Source organism: Mchenga conophoros, linkage group LG17 (genome assembly GCF_057382185.1).
Source record: "Mchenga conophoros isolate Kocher_MC1m ecotype Shallow Benthic linkage group LG17, M_conophoros_male_GT1.1, whole genome shotgun sequence".
Classification (NCBI taxonomy): Eukaryota; Metazoa; Chordata; class Actinopteri; order Cichliformes; family Cichlidae; genus Mchenga; species Mchenga conophoros.
The window spans coordinates 8375960-8395500 of NC_140542.1; the positions used below are offsets into that span (position 1 = coordinate 8375960).

Consider the following 19541-nt stretch of genomic DNA (forward strand, 5'->3'; position numbering starts at 1 on the left):
TTAAACCTCTGTACGACGTTTACAACTTGACGTCGTCAGTCACTGAAATTGTTTACATGGCTGTCATATGAGTCCTGCTGGTATTTTGCTAATGTCAGGGGGGATGATGTTCCGAATGGTTATTTTAGCTTTTTTCATTTTTCATTCATCTTCGTCTCTGTCAAGCATGAAGCTCAAATAATGTTCTGCTGTCTCTTAAATGAAGACATACTGCAGAGACCTGACCTGGTTTGCTCTGTCTTAGTCATATTTCATTTCTTGGCTTATATGTTTCTGAATTTGTCTTTGGTCTGGACTCGACATTGCTCTGTGTGTGTGTGTGTGTGTGTGTGTGTGTGTGTGTGTGTGTGTGTGTGTGTGGTTTTCCTAATAGCTAGTTTCTGACACACTGGCCTTAAAAAACACTGAGATGCTGCTGATTGAGGATTCTCCAGAGTGACACTCCAGCCAGGTACGAGATGACTTTTCACATTTGTGCTGCGTCTCTCCTCTGTGCTGTCCTGTCCTGCTCTTTTTAATAGCTCATGTAGCTGTGTTGATAAAGGCCCACTTTAGCTAGCTGCAAGCTTTTAAAGCTTTCCTGATATGTTTGCACTTTCCTTTTCACTTCAGTGCTTTTTGGCACAGTATAAGCCCTGTGGTGAGGAGTCCTACAATAACAAACCCCGACTTTTCCCCCTGCTTCGCCAGATGTGTTTGTAAAGCTGTTTTAAACCATCTGGATCTTGAGGGATATGGTGTGGAGAATACAAACCTTGCTGTGTTCTACAACACTGTCATCTTGAAAGTTAAAAAATAAAATAAAACGTTCTAAAATATTCCTTTTTGACTCATAAAAGTCCTGTGTGTTGAAATTCTCCAGATAAAGACAGGATGAGGGAATCCTTTGAAAAGAAAATATTACAGTTATTTTCTACTCCATAATTTTATTCTTGGGCTGTACTAGAGGAGATTTCCATGGTTTTTAAATCAAAATAATCATTATTTACCTTCTGTTAGCCCTTTGACCTTCAGCTCATCTTCTGTTCATCTTTCAGCTTCGTTCTTCTTATATTACTTTATTCTGATTGGCTGTCTATCACAAACAGAAGATTTAAAACAGAAAAAGGAAACAATTAGGTTGGGCTTCTGCACTTATAACCTAAGCTGTGTACCTGAAATGACTGTGTTAAGGATATCCCCTCTCAAAAAAGTGCACTAAATGGACTGAACCCTGAGCTTTCGGCTAACAGGGCTCACCTGTAACTTAATATTGAATCTTCATATTTCATTTCAGCATTCACTGCTATCTACATATGCTATATGGACAAAAGTATGTTCAAATTCAGGTGTTTTCAGCATCATTTTCTACAGGTGTGCAAAATCAAGCAGCCAGCTATGCACCCTGCCTTTATATATGCTTGTGAAAGAATGGGTCATTGTAAAGCAGGGATGTCTAACTCTTGTTACATCATGGGCCCTAACAGCCCACTTTGATATTAAGTGGGCTGGACTCCATTCTGTCAGTGTAAACCAAACATGTAATCCCGGAGATATCTCAAAAAAGAAGTGCAGTTTCAATAGTACGTCTATGTCAGTGTTCTACAACAAATAAATGTTGTTGTAACGAATGAGGAAATCTCTACAGTAGATAATAAAAAAAATGAACTTTTCTCTGATTTAAGTGTTTATCTATTACTTAATTACTTTGGAATAGTAAAAATGGCAACGATGGAAATAGGAAATGCTGTAAAACTAATGATAAAACAGTTAAAAGTCCAAGTTTATGCCCTCCTTCACATTTTCCGAAGGCGTCCAATGGGCAGATTGGAGTCTTTGCCCTCGGGCCTTTAGCTCTGACACCGCTGTTCTAAAGAGGTACATAGTACTGTGATAAAATGTCATCATTACAAGTTTGTGCGATCTCTTCCTTCATAGATATTGCACAACAAACTGTATGTGGTACCACTGCATACTCAAGGCAACTCAGCCACATAGTGGCAGACCACCTAAAGTTACGCAGTGGAGTTCCCAAGTGCTGAGGACTATAGTGCATAAAACTCATCTGTGCTCTGCTGATTCAGTAACTGCTCAGTTCCAAACTTCCATTAACATCAGCACAAAAACTGTGGGCCAGGAGCTTCATGACGTAAGTTTCTTTGCTCAAGCAACTCCTGAAGGTGTCCATATAGTGTATCAATGTCTAACAGGAAGTAAGGGAAAGCATAAAAGGTCACCTTTAAAACATTTGAGGGAAGGATAACAGTAAAATGAAATGACCTAGTGTGATTAATCAGTCCATTATCGTTATATATGAAATGTACAGGGAGTGCAGAATTATTAGGCAAATGAGTATTTTGTCCACATCATCCTCTTCATGCATGTTGTCTTACTCCAAGCTGTATAGGCTCGAAAGCCTACTACCAATTAAGCATATTAGGTGATGTGCATCTCTGTAATGAGAAGGGGTGTGGTCTAATGACATCAACACCCTATATCAGGTGTGCATAATTATTGGGCAACGTCCTTTCCTTTGGCAAAATGGGTCAAAAGAAGGACTTGACAGGCTCAGAAAAGTCAAAGATAGTGAGATATCTTGCAGAGGGATGCAGCAGTCTCAAAATTGCAAAGCTTCTGAAGCGTGATCATCGACCAATCAAGCGTTTCATTCAAAATAGTCAACAGGGTCGCAAGAAGCGGGTGGAAAAACCAAGGCGCCAAATAACTGCCCATGAACTGAGAAAAGTCAAGCGTGCAGCTGCCAAGATGCCACTTGCCACCAGTTTGGCCATATTTCAGAGCTGCAACATCACTGGAGTGGCCAAAAGCACAAGGTGTGCAATACTCAGAGACATGGCCAAGGTAAGAAAGGCTGAAAGACGACCACCACTGAACAAGACACACAAGCTGAAACGTCAAGACTGGGCCAAGAAATATCTCAAGACTGATTTTTCTAAGGTTTTATGGACTGATGAAATGAGAGTGAGTCTTGATGGGCCAGATGGATGGGCCCGTGGCTGGATTGGTAAAGGGCAGAGAGCTCCAGTCCGACTCAGACGCCAGCAAGGTGGAGGTGGAGTACTGGTTTGGGCTGGTATCATCAAAGATGAGCTTGTGGGGCCTTTTCGGGTTGAGGATGGAGTCAAGCTCAACTCCCAGTCCTACTGCCAGTTTCTGGAAGACACCTTCTTCAAGCAGTGGTACAGGAAGAAGTCTGCATCCTTCAAGAAAAACACGATTTTCATGCAGGACAATGCTCCATCACACACGTCCAAGTACTCCACAGCGTGGCTGGCAAGAAAGGGTATAAAAGAAGAAAAACTAATGACATGGCCTCCTTGTTCACCTGATCTGAACCCCATTGAGAACCTGTGGTCCATCATCAAATGTGAGATTTACAAGGAGGGAAAACAGTACACCTCTCTGAACAGTGTCTGGGAGGCTGTGGTTGCTGCTGCACGCAATGTTGATGGTGAACAGATCAAAACACTGACAGAATCCATGGATGGCAGGCTTTTGAGTGTCCTTGCAAAGAAAGGTGGCTATATTGGTCGCTGATTTGTTTTTGTTTTGTTTTTGAATGTCGGAAATGTATATTTGTGAATGTGGAGATGTTATATTGGTTTCACTGGTAAAAATAAATAATTGAAATGGGTATATATTTGTTTTTTGTTAAGTTGCCTAATAATTATGCACAGTAATAGTCACCTGCACACAGATATCCCCCTAAAATAGCTAAAACTAACAACAAACTAAAAACTACTTCCAAAAACATTCAGCTTTGATATTAATGAGTTTTTTGGGTTCATTGGGAACATGGTTGTTGTTCAATAATAAAATTATTCCTCAAAAATACAACTTGCCTAATAATTCTGCACTCCCTGTATTACAGAAAATTGGATGTGAGTTGACGTAGCTGTGCAGCTGTTAGCACAGCACACAGCAAAAAGGTTCCTGTAGTCGGTTGGAGCCTTTCTGTGCAGTTTGTGTGTTCTAAATGTGTCTATGTGGGTTCTCACCAGTTTTTGTGGCTTCCCTACTCAGTCCAGAAACATGTGCATTGCATTCTAAATTGGCGTGTACTTGAATGGTTGTCTGCGTCTTTATGTTAGCCCTTTGATGCCTAATTTCAGCAGGGATGGGCTTGATAGAAATTGTAGGAATATAAATGCAGCTGCAGCACGGCAGCTAAAGATTTTGCAGCTGCAGCTGGTTATTTTCTCATTACTTTTTTAAAACACCCATTTCCTTCTATAGTTCTTCATTTTGTAAAAAATGTGAGAATTATCAAAGAATCAATGAAACATGCTTGTAACACAGGGGCTGCATTTTGCAAGGATATCTGAATTAGAAAAGCGCATGAAAGTTATCAGCTTTCTGATCCATGTTGTTTCACTCAAAACATTCAATTATTTATTAAACTGGTTAAGATTAGTTCCATTAAGACTTTTATTGACAAATTCAGCTCTTCAATCAAAATTGTATGTACTACCAAATAAGTGTAGGCATTGTCAGACTATGAGTGTAAGAATTTGAAGATTCTGATGAGGGTTTCAAAACAAGTTTTATTGAAATTTGTAATAACATCTGAAGCTATTTTGCTGCATTAGAAGCAGTTAACAGTGCAGCAGTATTAGAGGTCATTTCAGGGCCAGTGAAAAGAGATAGGTTTCCTCTTATTAGCACAAATTATTTTTATGCTTCCAGCAACAGAAAGTGGAACAGTTTATCAGCGTAGGCTCTCGCTGGATAAATCAGAAATGGAAAAATAGACTCCTGAACAGAGCAGCAACACTTAAACAGTGGTGTACCGAGCTGGACCGGGACAGGATCGGAAAGGAGAGGGCCCACTGGGGAAATCAGACAGGAAGACAGGGTGGTGAGAGGGCGAGGTGTTGTTCAAAGCCTGGCGTTTTTCACGGTCACGCCTCTGGTAGCGGAAGTTAAAAGGGGGACGCAGAGCCACAGGGCCTCCGATTTCCTCGGAGGATGAGTCAGAAGCCTCAGTGAGTAGACCTTCAGCAGACTCACTGGAAGAAGAGCTAAGAGGGACAGCTGGGTTAACAGCCACAGAGGGGTCAACGGGTACAGGGTGAACGGCAGTGGGAAAGGGAGGGTCAGAGGGAACAGGCTGCGGATCGTTTCCTGGGCCGCCAATCACAGGTGGGAACGTCGGGATTGCTGGGTTTTCTGGGAGGTCGTGACCCTGTGGCTGCACCGGCCGGAGGACATCCACATTCTGAAGAGACGCAGACAACACCACACCAAATGAGAACTCTTCTGGCTGCACGAATGAATTTTACTCAATACTGTAAAACTACTTTACAAACCACACGCTCTAAAAAGAACTGAGAAGACAACATAATTACAGCGCAGGAGCATACAATTTGAAATCTCACACATAGGATTAAACACACACACACAAAACCACCAACTTGTAAGATATGACAGAATAATTATATGACCACTGGCTTCCATTCAGAGAGTTAAATGTTCACTCTAAAGGTTACTTTAGTAAAAAAAAAAAAAAAAAAAACCCTGAAAGAAAACAGAGAACATGAAACATTCATCAAGTCAAGGTCAAGCAGTGGGTTGTTACACTCCCAACTCACAGTCCCACAGTGTGAACTGACACTAAATGCTACACTTTTCCAGTAGTTTTTGCTTTTTTTTCTCAGTTACTGACATTCTTCTATTAATGCATTTCAATTTTCTGTTCACTTTTGGGTTGCGGATAATTCAGCTGCTATCATTGTTACACCTCCGCTGTGATTTTCCTGCATGTAGGACGTTCACAGTTTTTGATAGAGAACAATCAGAACAGGTTTTTAGGTCAAATCTTGCGTGCACACTGAATGTTGGCTTTTCTATAAATCGAAATCTGTTCTTCTTCTTGTCATGGGAGAATAAGAAACATGTTCAACATGCAGTCCACATGCAGTCACTTCTATTCCTTTCCTCCTCATCATACTGATTCTTATAGTTGTGATTTTATAGGATCTTTGCATAAATGAGCTGCCACTTTGGCTTAGCAACGCAATATTAAAAAATATTACGTAATTTCCTCCCATACCTGTACTTTAAACATCTCACAGGACGTCTGGACATCAGGATCAGTATTCGTGTCTCCATGTACAGATCCTGTGCAGAAACCTGCAGTCTGAGAGAAGAGTGTGAGACATTTGGTAATGTATTTCTGTGACATACTGGGAGACTATTAAAAAGTAAGAGTATGACACAGGGTGGGTTAAAATAATTAAAATAAAATGTACATTCCTTCTCATTAGCATTAGTTCAGGCAGAAAATGAAGTTAAGCTCAGCAACAGTCCCTGCAGCTCAGCTGATGTTTTTACTAGAAGCTGATATCAAAGCCTGCTTTACCCTGCAAATAATTGTTGTGCATCTGCAAGCCGCTTCGCAAGCCACCTGCACCCCACCACCACTATTCATGTCTGAATGAGCCTAAACCATTAAGTGACGTCACATTTTAAACGTAACCAAAGTAGTCATGTCAGCTAGTAAATTATCCATGAAATTATCCAGATGTCACACACACAATGGTGATCAATGAATTGATTTGTAATTAAGTGCTGTTTCAGACAGCGCTGCTTGACTATGTCTGAGTGCTAATTCATCATTAATATACACTTAGCGGCCACGTAAATAGATCTAGAATTTATACAGCTCTTCCATGAATTTCACCTTTGTGAAGTTTGTAATGTTCAATTTTTGTTGACCTTGGAAATGCTTTTGTCCTTCTTGTTTACATACACAAGGAGGCCACAAAATCTGCTTAGCTGGGACACTAAGGACCTAAAAATAAATAATCTCCAAAAGTGGCATGACTAAACAATACAGGAATCCTAAAAAACAATAAATTAAAGCACATTGTACGAGTGTATCTAAATTGGTGTGTGAATGTGTCATTTTTTTCGAGTAACTTCTATACGAGTACCTCTGTGTCCGAGTCGAGTGTCAGTCGCTGGCAGGTGCCTCTTTCTGTCACTCCCTCGGGGCATTCTTGCACTGTGTATTCCACAAAGGTGGCTTTTACTGGCACAGACTGAAATATAAAAATAATATAGGAAGAGAGGAGCAAACTGCAAAAACAAACACAAGCACAGGCACAAATAGAGATGGCAGGGTTTTTTATTGCGGCAGCTATCATGTTGGTTTTTCCATCCTGAAGCTGGACTATCATATGCAAAAGCAGTGTACTTAGCTTTGGTCCCCAAGCAAACTATTCAGTTTTTCTCATTTGCTCCCCAAACAAAAGCTGGGCCATGGAGGAAAGTGCCTTCAGTGATCCTTTGCAACCTTGCCAGACTCGTCTATAACTATTGCGTGATGGTGATGCTTGTGCAATAATGGTTCTTATCTGGAACACAGAAGCTCAAAGGTGCACTGTACCTTCTGCATATGTATACCCAGAGAATTTCCTTAAGTGTGATTTCCCCCCATAAACATAATGTTTGACGCACTGTCAAGCAATAAAATTAGCCCCGCAGCTTTCTTTCCCCCCATCAAAGTTAATAACAGTATATCTAGCGATACCTGTACAGCAGCTCTGGTAATTTTTTTCACCCCGAGCCCTGCAGCCATAGTGGACGTCCTTTTATAGGATACCAGAGTGACCCGAGCAGCAGTCATGGCCTCGGGGCTGTCTACGGAGAGCAGGAGGGGGCATGTTGGGCAGATCTGCTGGAGTTTCTCTGGAGAATCTGCAGAAACCAGAGAACTGAATAAGAATGAATAAGTAAACGTCTGTATTAAATTACATGAGCAAACAAATGATAGAGACTGGATAAAGCAGTGGCACTAAATTTACAGTGAAAGCAGAAAAGGAAAAAAAGTCATGTCATTTTGAACGGATACACAACTTTTTGCTGTCCAAATGCACTTAAATCGGACATCTACATCTCTTTTCATGACAGTGAGGTGTAACCTGCTTTTGCTGATGTCTCCAAAGTAGCACCAAACCAAACGCTGTGGCAGTGAGAGAGAAGGGAAATCGATTGAGATCGGGGCGAAATCATAATTTTCACGCTCGACCTTTTGATTTGTCATAGTGGGAAATTCACTAGTGTGACTAACTGATAATTAATTAGGACTCAGCTCCATTAGACTGGGCCATCATTAATGTTATTAGTTACACCTGCACGTAACAAATTGAGATACTCACAGTGAAACGTCGATACTTTTCTCTCCTCAGGTCTTTGCTGTTCTTTCTTATGAGAATTTTTCCCTACTGGATATTTACAATTTCTTTGTTTTAATTCAATATTTTCTTTACCTTAAATCTCCAGCTTGATGTGGTATCCAAAGCAGCACATGCCGGCTGCATGATCTCTGATGCTACACATTATTTAAAGATATCGATAAACAGTGGGTATCTAATAATAGATGTTATGTTGCGACTCATGTTGCACAGCACTGTATGCATGCGACCTTCTGTGTATGTGAGCAGTCAGTGGTTAGGAACCTGCTAACGTTACCTGGCACGAGAGCACAGTCGTAGCTGTATAAGTAGGAGTAGCCCTCTGGTGTGTGCAGGATGGTGGTGTTGCAGTTGCCAGAGATTTGCTTTAAAAAAAAAAAAAAAAAAAGATAAAACAGACAGAATTCGTGATTGGCCCAATATCAACCACTTCACTACAAAGACTTGGCACAATGTGTTCAAACAGATGCAAGACAAAAAAACTTTGAATGTACTCTTCTATCAGTGAGACCAGTGTGAGTGTTTTGGCTTGTGTTACTTCTTCAAAGGGCTGTTTTTGGCTTATAAGTCGCTCACCTATACGGAAAAGAAATAAACTCATTTGAATTTCTCATTGCCGTAAAAAAAAGGTTGTGTTTGTAAGTTTTAGAGGACCGACATTCACCAGCCACTCATGATGCGAATCTGCTGTTCCACCACATCCCAAATGACCTTTGTGACATGATGCTTTATCCTGATGGTAGCAGCTATTAGAAGATGGTTACACTGTGGACACTTTCGGCAACAATAATCAGGTAGACTGTGATGTTTAAATATTTATTTGGTACTATTATTTGTTAAAATGTGCCAAGAAATGATCCCCCACAGCGTTACACCACTTTCACCACTTCCGCTGATATAAAATTAGGATGGATGCATACATTCATGTCATTTACACCACATTCTGACCCTAACATCCAAATGTCATAGCAGAAATCCAGACTCTTAAGGGAAGTTCAAGTTTTTCTACTCTTCTGCCTTATCTGACACGAGTAGGGCACCCAGTGTGGTCTTCTGCTGCTGTAGCCCGTCTGCTTAGAGGTTTGTGTTGTGCAGTAAGAGATGCTTTTCTGCATATCTTGGTTGTTTCCTTGCTGTCATTTGAAAGCTGTCTGGCTGTTCTCCTCTGACCTCTGATGCCAGCAATACATTTTCACCACTCACTGGTTGTTGTTTCTTTGAGCCCTAGAGATGATTGTGTCTCTCATAGTCTGATGAGCCCAGTCCAGCCTGTCTGCTATCAACAATCCATTAATAAACCAACAATCATTAACGAGCAGTTGAACAGATGTACCTAATAAAGTGGCCCATGATTGTCTTGCTGATGGTTCCTTCCTTTTGTCAAAGGAGCTGCTTTCAGGACTAAATCAATAGTTTTTTTTGTAATGGAAGTTTCATAAGTAAAATATGTAAAATATGTAAACCATAAATATCTATTTTAACAGAATAGATTTTTCCATTTTGTGGGAAAGATTTCCTCCAAATGCCCAGTTACTGAAGAGTAATACATTTATGCTTTGAAAAAAGTCACAGTAATAAAATAGATCTGCCAGTGGAAATGGGTAAAGTGACTGTGACTTCTGAAAGAACGCCCTGACACTGTCAAAAACTCAAAAATACCTTCATGTATATGGTTTAAGTGTGACTTTCTTACATTGTCCAGTTACAGTGTGGGACATATCTTATAAACAGTGCCTTCAGGCATATAGGGGCCTCCTACTCGTGCGGACACGTGCTCTTGTTTGTATACGTGTGAACATCCTACCGTTTCCATGAATGGCCTGACGTCACAACGTTTCCATGGTTTCTTGCTGCCTGTGTGACACTTGGTCTCCAGGACTTCCAGGTCGAGGTAATACACGTTGCCTGCCGGGCCCTGTAATTCAGAGTATAAACACATGCGATAAAGGAGAGCAGGCATTAACAAAGCTATGAGGCTCAAATTTATGAGACGTCCTCCTGCCAAGTAGCATCATTTGTTCTGTTAAGTATATCAATAAGGGACCATTTAGGAGGTGCTCTGTGTAATTCCACACAACACTTTGTACAATAATGATTTGTCAACACTTTGCGCCACAGTAATAGCAGCCTTTTTAGGTCATGAAGTTGATCTGAGCCTCTTAAAACCTGATCTATCCCACAGTCGGGCCACTATAGCCTTCAGCAGCTGACAGCATGAAGTTCATAAAGTCTGTTGTGCAAGGTTTGTCCCAGCAGTGCTGGACTGAAATGACCTGGACTTTATTAACACTCGCTTCAATCCTAGAGGCCTTTTTTCACGAGGCGTGAAAAAGGAATGGCTTCCCGTTTTATGATATAAAATTATGTACTTTGATCTTAATGCTACATTTATTAAAAGCGACATGCACTGATGGCGGCCATTCGCACCAAAGTGTTTCTTGTTGTTTTTAGTACTTACGTTGCTGCTCCCTAATGAAACTGCTGCTGTTTTTCACAGCTTTCATGTAACCCAGCGGGTCCTCAACTGGAGAATCTAGAAGCCACAGCGAGTCCTGGAAAAGGGTAATTTCTGATTTCTGTTGTTTTAAATCTTATCAAATGGGCTTCCCCTGACATGAATCTGGTCATGGCTGTTACATATAAACACTTCCCACCCTGGTCTAGGATGAACAAACGTGTTTTACAGCCTCCTCTGGTCTTTGTACTAACCTGAGCGTGCAGATGAACATTTGCGATGCGGTTCAGGGCAAACTTGTATCCTTCGCTGCGATCCTCATTGATGTAAGTGACGGCCAAGCGAGACAGCTTCTCCACCGCTTTGTCGTTACAGGGGATGGGAGCAAGTTCAACTGGCATTAGTACGACACCCTCTCCACACACACACAAGATGTGAATGGATAGTGATATTAGATGTAGTAATTTGTCCATGACGGCAGGTGGTTTTAGACAGGAGCCAGAAGACTGGGCAGTTTTATAGTGAAGTTTGTTCCCTTGTGTTTGCCTTCAGTCGAGGCATTGACTTTTGGAATCAAAACAGGACGAACAGGACAGCTGAAATGACGCCAAGGACAAAGTTTATTTGACGGCAGAGAGCTGACTTGTGAATGGATGTTCCTGGTATTTATTTAACCCCTGGAACACGCAGTCGTCAAAGGCAAATAGAACCTATGTCAAAACGGCCATTCAATATACTTATTCCTGTGGCTCCAATATTAAGTCTGGGGGTTATTTTATTGTTTCTGCAGGAGTTGTTTCCATACTGTGCAAGAGGTGTATGTCATGCAAACTAAATTAGTGCAATAGATACCTCATTAAATGACAATGAACACCAAAGAGAGCGTGCAATGCCTTCAAGACTGGGTCGCTGAGTTGGACTGTAATATTATTATCTCACCAGTAGGGGTCACTGTGGATCTGGTAAGATGCGGGTTGAGAAATCTATTGGTCCACCAGGCAGAACTGGGTTAATGATTCACTGATATCAAGTTAATTACTTTAGCATTTGATGTTGATGTTGTCTTAGAGCCTCATAACTCTGATATTTGTGTTTTCCTATCTTCATTCTTTTTTCCTGAGGAACCCAGCTGCCCTTAATCCTACTCAACTTACTTTGTTGTGGTAAATAAGTAACCATAGTCTAATTGTTTTAGATTTTATAAACTAGTGTCATGTTTACAAAAGAAATCTGATTTTCTTTTTTAAATAAATGGGAGTACATAATGTTCCTTTTTAAGTAATAAACAGAAGGTAAGGCCCTCGTAGAGAGTGTGCGTTTGTGTGTAGAAGGGTGGTGGTGGTGGGGGGGTTTCACATTTTTTGGGAGAAGTACGGCTGCTTCCATTGTTCATGAGAACATCGATGACTAATGTCTGTAACTGCAGCTCGGTACAGACTGGCATACAGGAGAGCACACGTGCGTGGCCTATCTCGTTCTCTCTTGGTTCTCTCTCACACGCACATATGCTTGCATTTAATTAATCATAGATTTTACAAAGCAAAGGTTTTTTTTTTTGCATACACTGATGAATAAAGAATTCCAAAGCATTAGTTTTATACAACTGGGAAATACTCACATTTGCCCTCTGGCAAGGCTGTAAATCTAAGTAAAGCTAAGATGCTGTTAGCTTAGCATAAAAGGCAGCAACAAGGAAAAACAGTCTAGCTGTGGATTTGACCAGGTGGTGACCTCAGGGGTTAAAAATGATGTCAAGACAGAAAGGGCAAAAGCAGGCCCTCAAATGGCTACTCGAGGCTGGCTCCGAACCCGAATCACTCAGAATAGGTCAAAATGCCCAACCTTTCATCTGGAATACACGTGTTTACAGCCTTTTGCCAAAATAAATAAATAAATCCTTTGGTTCTCTGTAGATAATTTCCTCAACTTTTACAACTGACACATTGCTTCTTCCCTTTAGCAGTTGCCACAATGGATCTCCTGTCTTCCATCTCACTCTGCTCGTTGAATCCTTTTCTGTCACACCAACCCTCTGCATGCCCTCCTTCACTGCATATGTGAAACCCCTCTGTGGTCTTCCTCTTTTCCTCCATATTCTTCATCCTTTGTCCATTATATCCACTATCCCCCTCTGCACATGACCTGAGCTCAACCTGAGCTGTCCCTCTGATGTTCTCATTTCTAATCCTGTCCCTTCTGGTCGCTCCCAACAAAAATCTTATCATCTTCCACCTTGCCATCTCCAGTCTGGCCTCCTGTCTTTTCAGTTAGTGCCACCCTCTCCAACCTATCCATCATAGCAGGTTATAAACCTTCCCTTTCACTTCCCTCTCCCTGCAATCCTTCTGTCACAAAATACCCCTGACACCCTGCCTCCACTCTCTTCTTCACTTCTCCTGTGCACTCTCCTGCTTTGGGTGGTTGACTCCAAGTATTTAAACTCATCCACCTTCACTTACAGTTAAGTAATGCTGTGGTACGGCCACTTTGACTGACACCTGCACAGTCCGTGGATGCCACGAGGTCTCAAAACAGGAGATTACAAACTGGTGGGTGATGTCGTGGTCGCTGTATCCATCATTTATATGCAGTCTATGCCTTACATAAAAGCTATATAGGTGAATCTCTTAATGAAGGACCTGCTGGTATGACATGGCAATGCTCTTTGTGTTAAGCTACATGCTGGTGGTATGAGAACCCTCTCAAGTCCATTTTTCAAACTGTTGATTTTTCTAGTTGCCTTTCATCCAGAAATTAAGATCATCTGAGTTTAGTGTGTAAAACGCCATAAGCCAGTTTGTTTATACGTTTCAGCGATTTTCACTTTGCTGGTGCTTTCGGGTTGAAAGTACACCTGGAGTGGTTAAAATATTTAACATAATATTCCACCACAGAGGGTTCTTTTTTGCAAGCATCTGTCCAGGGATAATCATTTAATCCATTTCAAATATTCACTGAACCAGGTTCAGCTCTCGACAAGGAGCAGGAGGAGGGAGGGAGGGAGAGAGAGAGGCTCGCTCAGCAGAACAAATTCTACTAATATCAGGGAAAAGAGAGAGAGAGAGAGAGAGAGAGAGAGAGCTGCTTCCATGCTGTGTGCGCCCTTTGTGTATGTGTGCTTTCATACGAGAGAATGTGAACCGGTGTTTGTCTGTGTGCACATTTTGACCACGCAGAGCCATGCATTCATGCGTCAGTGTTACCGGGAGCCAGTTGTGTTGCTGCAGAAAAACAGAAAGAGTCTGTGGGGGAGAGATAAGAACGGCACGGCTGCTCCAAGGACTTGCTCTACCAGCACAACGCCAGACCCAAGTTAGACAAACCTCCTTTGATGTGAGCACTGAGTAATCTCCCCTTCTGCTAGCTGCGGATAGATGCCACACTGTAGTGATGCCCAGGCCCTGATACGAGGGGGCTGCTGCCACCGGGGCTCCTGCTGTTCACTTTGTACAGTCATGAGCCTGCGGGAAGAGAAGAGAAGAGAAGAGAAGAGAAGAGAAGAGAAGAGAAGAGAAGAGAAGAGAAATTTGCAGCGTGACGCTGGTCTAAAATACGCTCTGAAAGGTTTCACTGAAGTTTCTCGCAGAGCAAAGTTTTACTCTGACATGGTTTAAATGCTGCTTCAGAGAAGTTCATTAGTATTGTTTTCAGTGGAGAATTGCAGTCTTCCATGCTCTAAATGCTGTTTCACAGACCTTTCCACCTTGCCAAGAACAAATTTCTGGGGGAACCCCCCCCCCCCCCATCACTCTGTGTCACATCCCTTGCCAGTAAAAGAGGAAAAGAATTGGTTTCTGTACTGCATGGTGCATTTAGGAGGAGGAGGGAGGGGGGGAGGCCAGTGCCATTTCACTTTCTAATCACATCGTACCTGGGATGTGTGTTTGTCTTTCAGAGTATTTACATTTTGTCTTTTATCATTACTTAGACTATCTCCCACAGATTGGTGTGAATAAATAGAACAAGTGGACAGGACAACAGCCAGCCTTTATCTTTAGAAAAAATCACGCTCTTCCATCTCCATCTCGCCTGGTTTAATTCTCACACTAGCCTCGCTTTTGTCTTCTCTTTTGCATTTTATCTCCCACTGTGTTTTTGCCGTTTCTATTTCTGCTTTTTTCTGACTTGAGAAGCTTCTGGGAACTCTTTTTTTCAATCTTACTGGTCAAAGTCTGCAAGGAGACATTACATCAGGGAGAGAGGAAAGAGGAGGAAGAAGGATAATTTCCTCATTTAATTGGTTTCAAACTTTTTTCGCCCCTGGAGGACCTGTTTCCTCCGCTGTTGTGGCCAAAACACGGACACTGACGCTAAACCCATTAAATTTCACTGTAATTGGTCAAGCCACGAGCTCGTGTTAGCAAAAGCTTTCACAGTTGATTGGCATTCTCCGCGGCAGTGGTCACAAATCCCAGTCATTTCCCTTGGATAAAGTAGTCAGCTTTAGACTCTTAATTTCCCCACCGTGTATTCAGCCTCTGCTTTTGCAGCAGCAGCCGGTAAATGAATGGACACCTGCACCAGAACACGGCTTGTTATGTGGGAAGTCTTCCTGCCTGCACTTAGTGGCACATGCTTGTTTTTTGCTTAAAGTAGAATAAGGTTTTTAATTCAACATTATTATCGTTAATAGTCTCATTTTACAAAACAAACTCCAAGATACGAACAGGTAAAAAAGCATTTAGTGTCCATGTGAAGTGCTGGGCCACCAATTGCTGCCTGCACAGGTCCAGTCTGGTTTAGCACTGATTCCAAGTCTCTGGAAATCTACTGGACAGGCGGAATATCCCACATGATATTACAAATGTTTCTGGTGTTCTGATGATAGTGGTGGAAAATGCTGTCTGATGCACTGGTTTGAAATCTTCCATAGGGCCTGTGCGCATTTACCTCATGTTATTGCGTCTAACCATTTACTGATCCCTTGTGCCTTATGGATGGAAGCCCTATTATCTGGGAAGAGACCACTCCTATCGAGATGGGAATGTTTTCTTTCATTATTACATGTGATCACTCACTTAAAAAAAACTTAGAGTTTGGACTTTCCTTTAATCTTGCCCTCCATCTGTGTGACTTGGGTGTAACTGTGATTCTGTTTTGCCCACAATAGATAGATAGATAGATAGATAGATAGATAGATAGATAGATAGATAGATAGATAGATAGATAGATAGATACTTTCAACGCATTTAAACGCATGCTGATCATTTCATTTAGAGCTGCATGTAATGCATAAATATCACCGCTATTAGTGCTCAAAAGCAGCAGCAGCTATTTTTGACATGGTTCCACCAACTGAAGGAAGTATTCCTCTGAGTTTGGTGCATGCTGACATGATTTCACACTATTTCCGCAGATTCACGAGCGGCACATTCATGCTGCAAATCTCCTGTTCTGCACTCATCTGCAACATCCCAAAGGTGTTCTACTGGATTAAGATCTGGTGAATGGGGAGGCCTCCGAAGCCCAGGGAAGTCAATGTCGTGTCATGAAATCAATTTGAGACGACTTTTGATTTGAGACTTGGTGTGTCAGCATGCTGGAAGCGCCCATTAGGAGACGGCTTAATCATGGTCATGCAGAGGCCACTCTGATAGGCTGTGCCACTAAGACCATGTATTCACCCAACACCATTACACCACCAAACTCATAGCCTGGACTACTGACACACGCACACGCAAGGCCGGTCGGTGGATGGATTCAAACTGGTGATGTCTGCTCTGAGCCGGCACATCTGTAGCCTCAGATGTATGTTCTCGGCTGCCGTGGTCTTCTGCTGATGTAGCCCGTCTGCCTCGAGTTGAGAAGGGTTTTGGTTTATAAGATGCTCACAGTAATAGTACTCATCTGACCTCTCTCTCTACAATGCACACTCCCACAGGAGCATTTGTTTTTTTTTCCACTGACCTGTGTGGATTGCAGAGAATGTTCTGGTGAAATTCCCAGAAGTACTCAGAGCAGCCACTCTGGCACCAACGAGTCATTGAGACAGCAGCTCGCCTCCTGTTCTGGTGTAAACATTAACTGATGCTCCTGTATTCTGTATGTGCAGGATTTTATTCATCGTATTGATTGAACCATTATATGTGCTTCCTGTATATGCCTTTTCAGAACAAAACCAAAGAAGTAAAGTAACATTTCTTATTATGCTTATTGATATACTTACATTAGACTTATTAATAGCACTTAACGGCACATCATAAGGATCTAGGATTTGTCCACTCATTTGGTTTTCGGTTGACAAATAGGTAAACAGCAAATCAAAACCCCATTATAGTGTAATATTAGTGACCCAGGATAAATCCAAAATCAATTCAGTTTAATTCAGATTTATTTATGTAGCGCCAAATCACAACAGCAGTTGTCTCAAAAACCCCAACAATCAGGTGACCCCCTACAAGCAAGCACTTGGCAACAGTGGGGAGGAAAAACTCCCTTTTAACAGGAAGAAACCTCCAGCAGAAGCAGACTCAGGGAGGGGCGGGGCCATCTGCGGTGGCCCGTTGAGGGTGAATGGAGGGAGGCAGGACAAAAACACACACTGTGGATGAGAACCAGAGTTTAATAATAATAACTAATGATTAATGCAGAGTGGTGTATAAAAAACATACAGAGAGAAAAGTAGTGAGTGAAGAAGAAACGCTGTACATACTGTATATCTATAAATATGCAATATGGCAGCAGCCAGCACTTTGAGTCTAACAAAGCCGACAGGAGATTGGTTTGAGGGCACTTGTCAGCACTTGCAGATTGTAGTAAGTAAATATATACCTCCTGTCTATTAACTGTTAATTGGTCATTATAAACTAGCTGTAGGTATAATGACATGTGACAAGCGTGAATGCTTGTCTGCCTGTATTAACCCTGTGATTACCCTGAATGAAGTTAAATAGCTGATTGATAAGCCACTGGATAGTTCTGTCCAATGATGTTAAAAGAATATTCAATTAAGTGAATATTTAGGGAGAACAATTGCTGTTTTTCTGTATATTGATGTGCTGTATGTCTAGTTAGGTTAATTGGTGATTCTAGGAATAACAAAAATATATAGATTTGATATAGAATTATAGATTTTCTGCACCAGTGGGATAATCACAGCTTGCTTGCTTACTGAGAGGTATTTGCTGTGTGTGCTTTCAAACCAAACCAAACTCCTCAGAAACGTAGCTGGCATTCACTAACAGGAGACCCTCTCTCTCGTCACATGCCTTCACTTTATTTAACATTAGAGCAACATTAATTAACGCGGCTTTGTTTTCCTGCACATGCTGCCGCCACGGCCGCCACGCGGTACAAGACACTGCAAGCACAGGGATTTAGTGTGACTTGCAGGGAGAGAGAGAGAGAAAATACTGTGGAACACAGCTATGTCAGGGTGTGTTATAGAAACCCAGAGCTGGAATGATGACGCACAGTGTGAGACTGGCTCAATCACTGAATGTGATTGAAGTACCATGTGTGGCACTTCAAACTCTGCCTCTCTCGATGCATTGCCCACTCCTCATTTTACCTCCTCGGCCAACCCTAAGATGTATCAGGACCAGTCACCTGCTACCCACCGCACAGCTGGACCTCTGCGCCTGACACGCTGACAAAGAAAATATAATACTTTTTTTTGTTTGGCAGTAATATTGTGGCTATTTGGGAAATGTCATAACCTCTGCTTCCTATTTGTATTCCAAGCCAAGTCTGTGTCTGTTTGCGTGTGTGAATATATTAAAATGTGTTTGGATGCATGTGCTTATTTGCACAAGCTGTACAGTGTTTGGAAGCCTGAGCGCAGGTTGTTTTGCTGGCCTGTGTGTATTTATGTACTTTTCTGTGTGTGTGTTTTTACATGCGTGTGTGTGTGTGTGTGTGTGTGAGAGAGAGAGAGAGAGAGAGAGAGAGAGAGAGAGAGAGGGGTTAGTGAGAAGTCACTGAGTCAATGCATGACCTTGTCTAACCGACTGGGTATCAAACTCATGACAACTAAAACTTTTCCAGCCCTAAAGCCTATTTATACACCCATACAGGCCTCTTTGATGTCGGTACTTAAAAGCACCACTAACTCACCCTGGAGGGAGAGCCCGGCACATAGAGGATGCTGTGGATGTCTCAGACTGCCTGTGTATATATATGTGTGTGTGTCTGTGTCCGTCTGTTCTCGTGAGTGCACGCCAGCTTACATGTGAGAATGTGTGCGTATATGTGTGTGTGTCATTTATGAATGCCCCCCGCTTTGTTTCAGTTGAGGTGTTTTTGTTTGTTTCAATACGTCTAAACAGTCTCGGGATATTTGATTATTCACGTTTTGAACAATGGATCCAAATCTTACAGGCAACTTTCCCTATTGTTCAGTGGATATACTGTATCTGTGTATTCTTCCGTCAGCAACAACAATCTGCGGGCTACGTCGTTCCTCATCAGCCTGCCTTACATACCACAGACTTGGGATGTCGTTGGCAGCACGCCATTTCAATTATCTTTCGCTCTCACTTTCTCCAGAGTAATCTTTTAATCTTACTGCTATCCACCGAAGTCTCAGCCCAGTCTTTGAAAATCACTTAGCATTTTTCCCCCCTCTCTTTAATGTTCATCAAATATTGAATTCTTTTTTTTTCTTTTTTTCAGTCTGAATGTGTGTCTTGCAGCAGCAGCCTGTGCGGACACCCGCTGCATGCTTCATAATAATAATAATAAGGATGATGATGATGATGATGATGTGGCTGGGGAGCAGCGCTTTGATGATCAGGTTCTGATGATTGTTTGTACACCACTCTTGTGCATGAACATTAGGTGTGCGTCCCCGCCAGTGGGTTTCACTGTTTTAATAACCAGTTAGCAGTTTTGTGCCTTGCAAATCTGGAAATGCATCACCAAAACGCACAGATGATGGTTTTATATAT

The 19541-nt window shown here is 41.9% G+C and overlaps 1 protein-coding gene across 1 annotated transcript; it reads right to left on the reverse strand.

Moving 5' to 3' along the window:
- Positions 1 to 4526: 4526 nt before the first annotated feature.
- LOC146555036 (fetuin-B) lies at positions 4527 to 11204 on the reverse strand. The gene is made up of 7 exons (XM_085252407.1): positions 10908 to 11204; positions 10003 to 10113; positions 8476 to 8563; positions 7535 to 7701; positions 6936 to 7043; positions 6053 to 6139; positions 4527 to 5218 (listed from the first exon to the last, which is right to left on the reverse strand). The coding sequence occupies exons 1-7, from the start codon at positions 11124 to 11126 to the stop codon at positions 4775 to 4777; spliced, it is 1224 nt and encodes a 407-aa protein (XP_085108533.1). The 5' UTR covers positions 11127 to 11204; the 3' UTR covers positions 4527 to 4774.
- Positions 11205 to 19541: the final 8337 nt, after the last annotated feature.

Excerpts from the sequence above, each read along its gene's own strand:
- LOC146555036 (XM_085252407.1), bottom strand. The coding sequence starts at position 11,126 with ATGGACAAATTACTACATCTAATATCACTATCCATTCACATCTTGTGT. Across the intron at positions 10,114-10,907 it reads ATGTTCATCTGCACGCTCAG|GGCCCGGCAGGCAACGTGTA; the intron begins GTTAGTACAAAG and ends TCTGAATTACAG. Across the intron at positions 6,140-6,935 it reads CACTCGACTCGGACACAGAG|ACTGCAGGTTTCTGCACAGG; the intron begins GTACTCGTATAG and ends CTCTTCTCTCAG.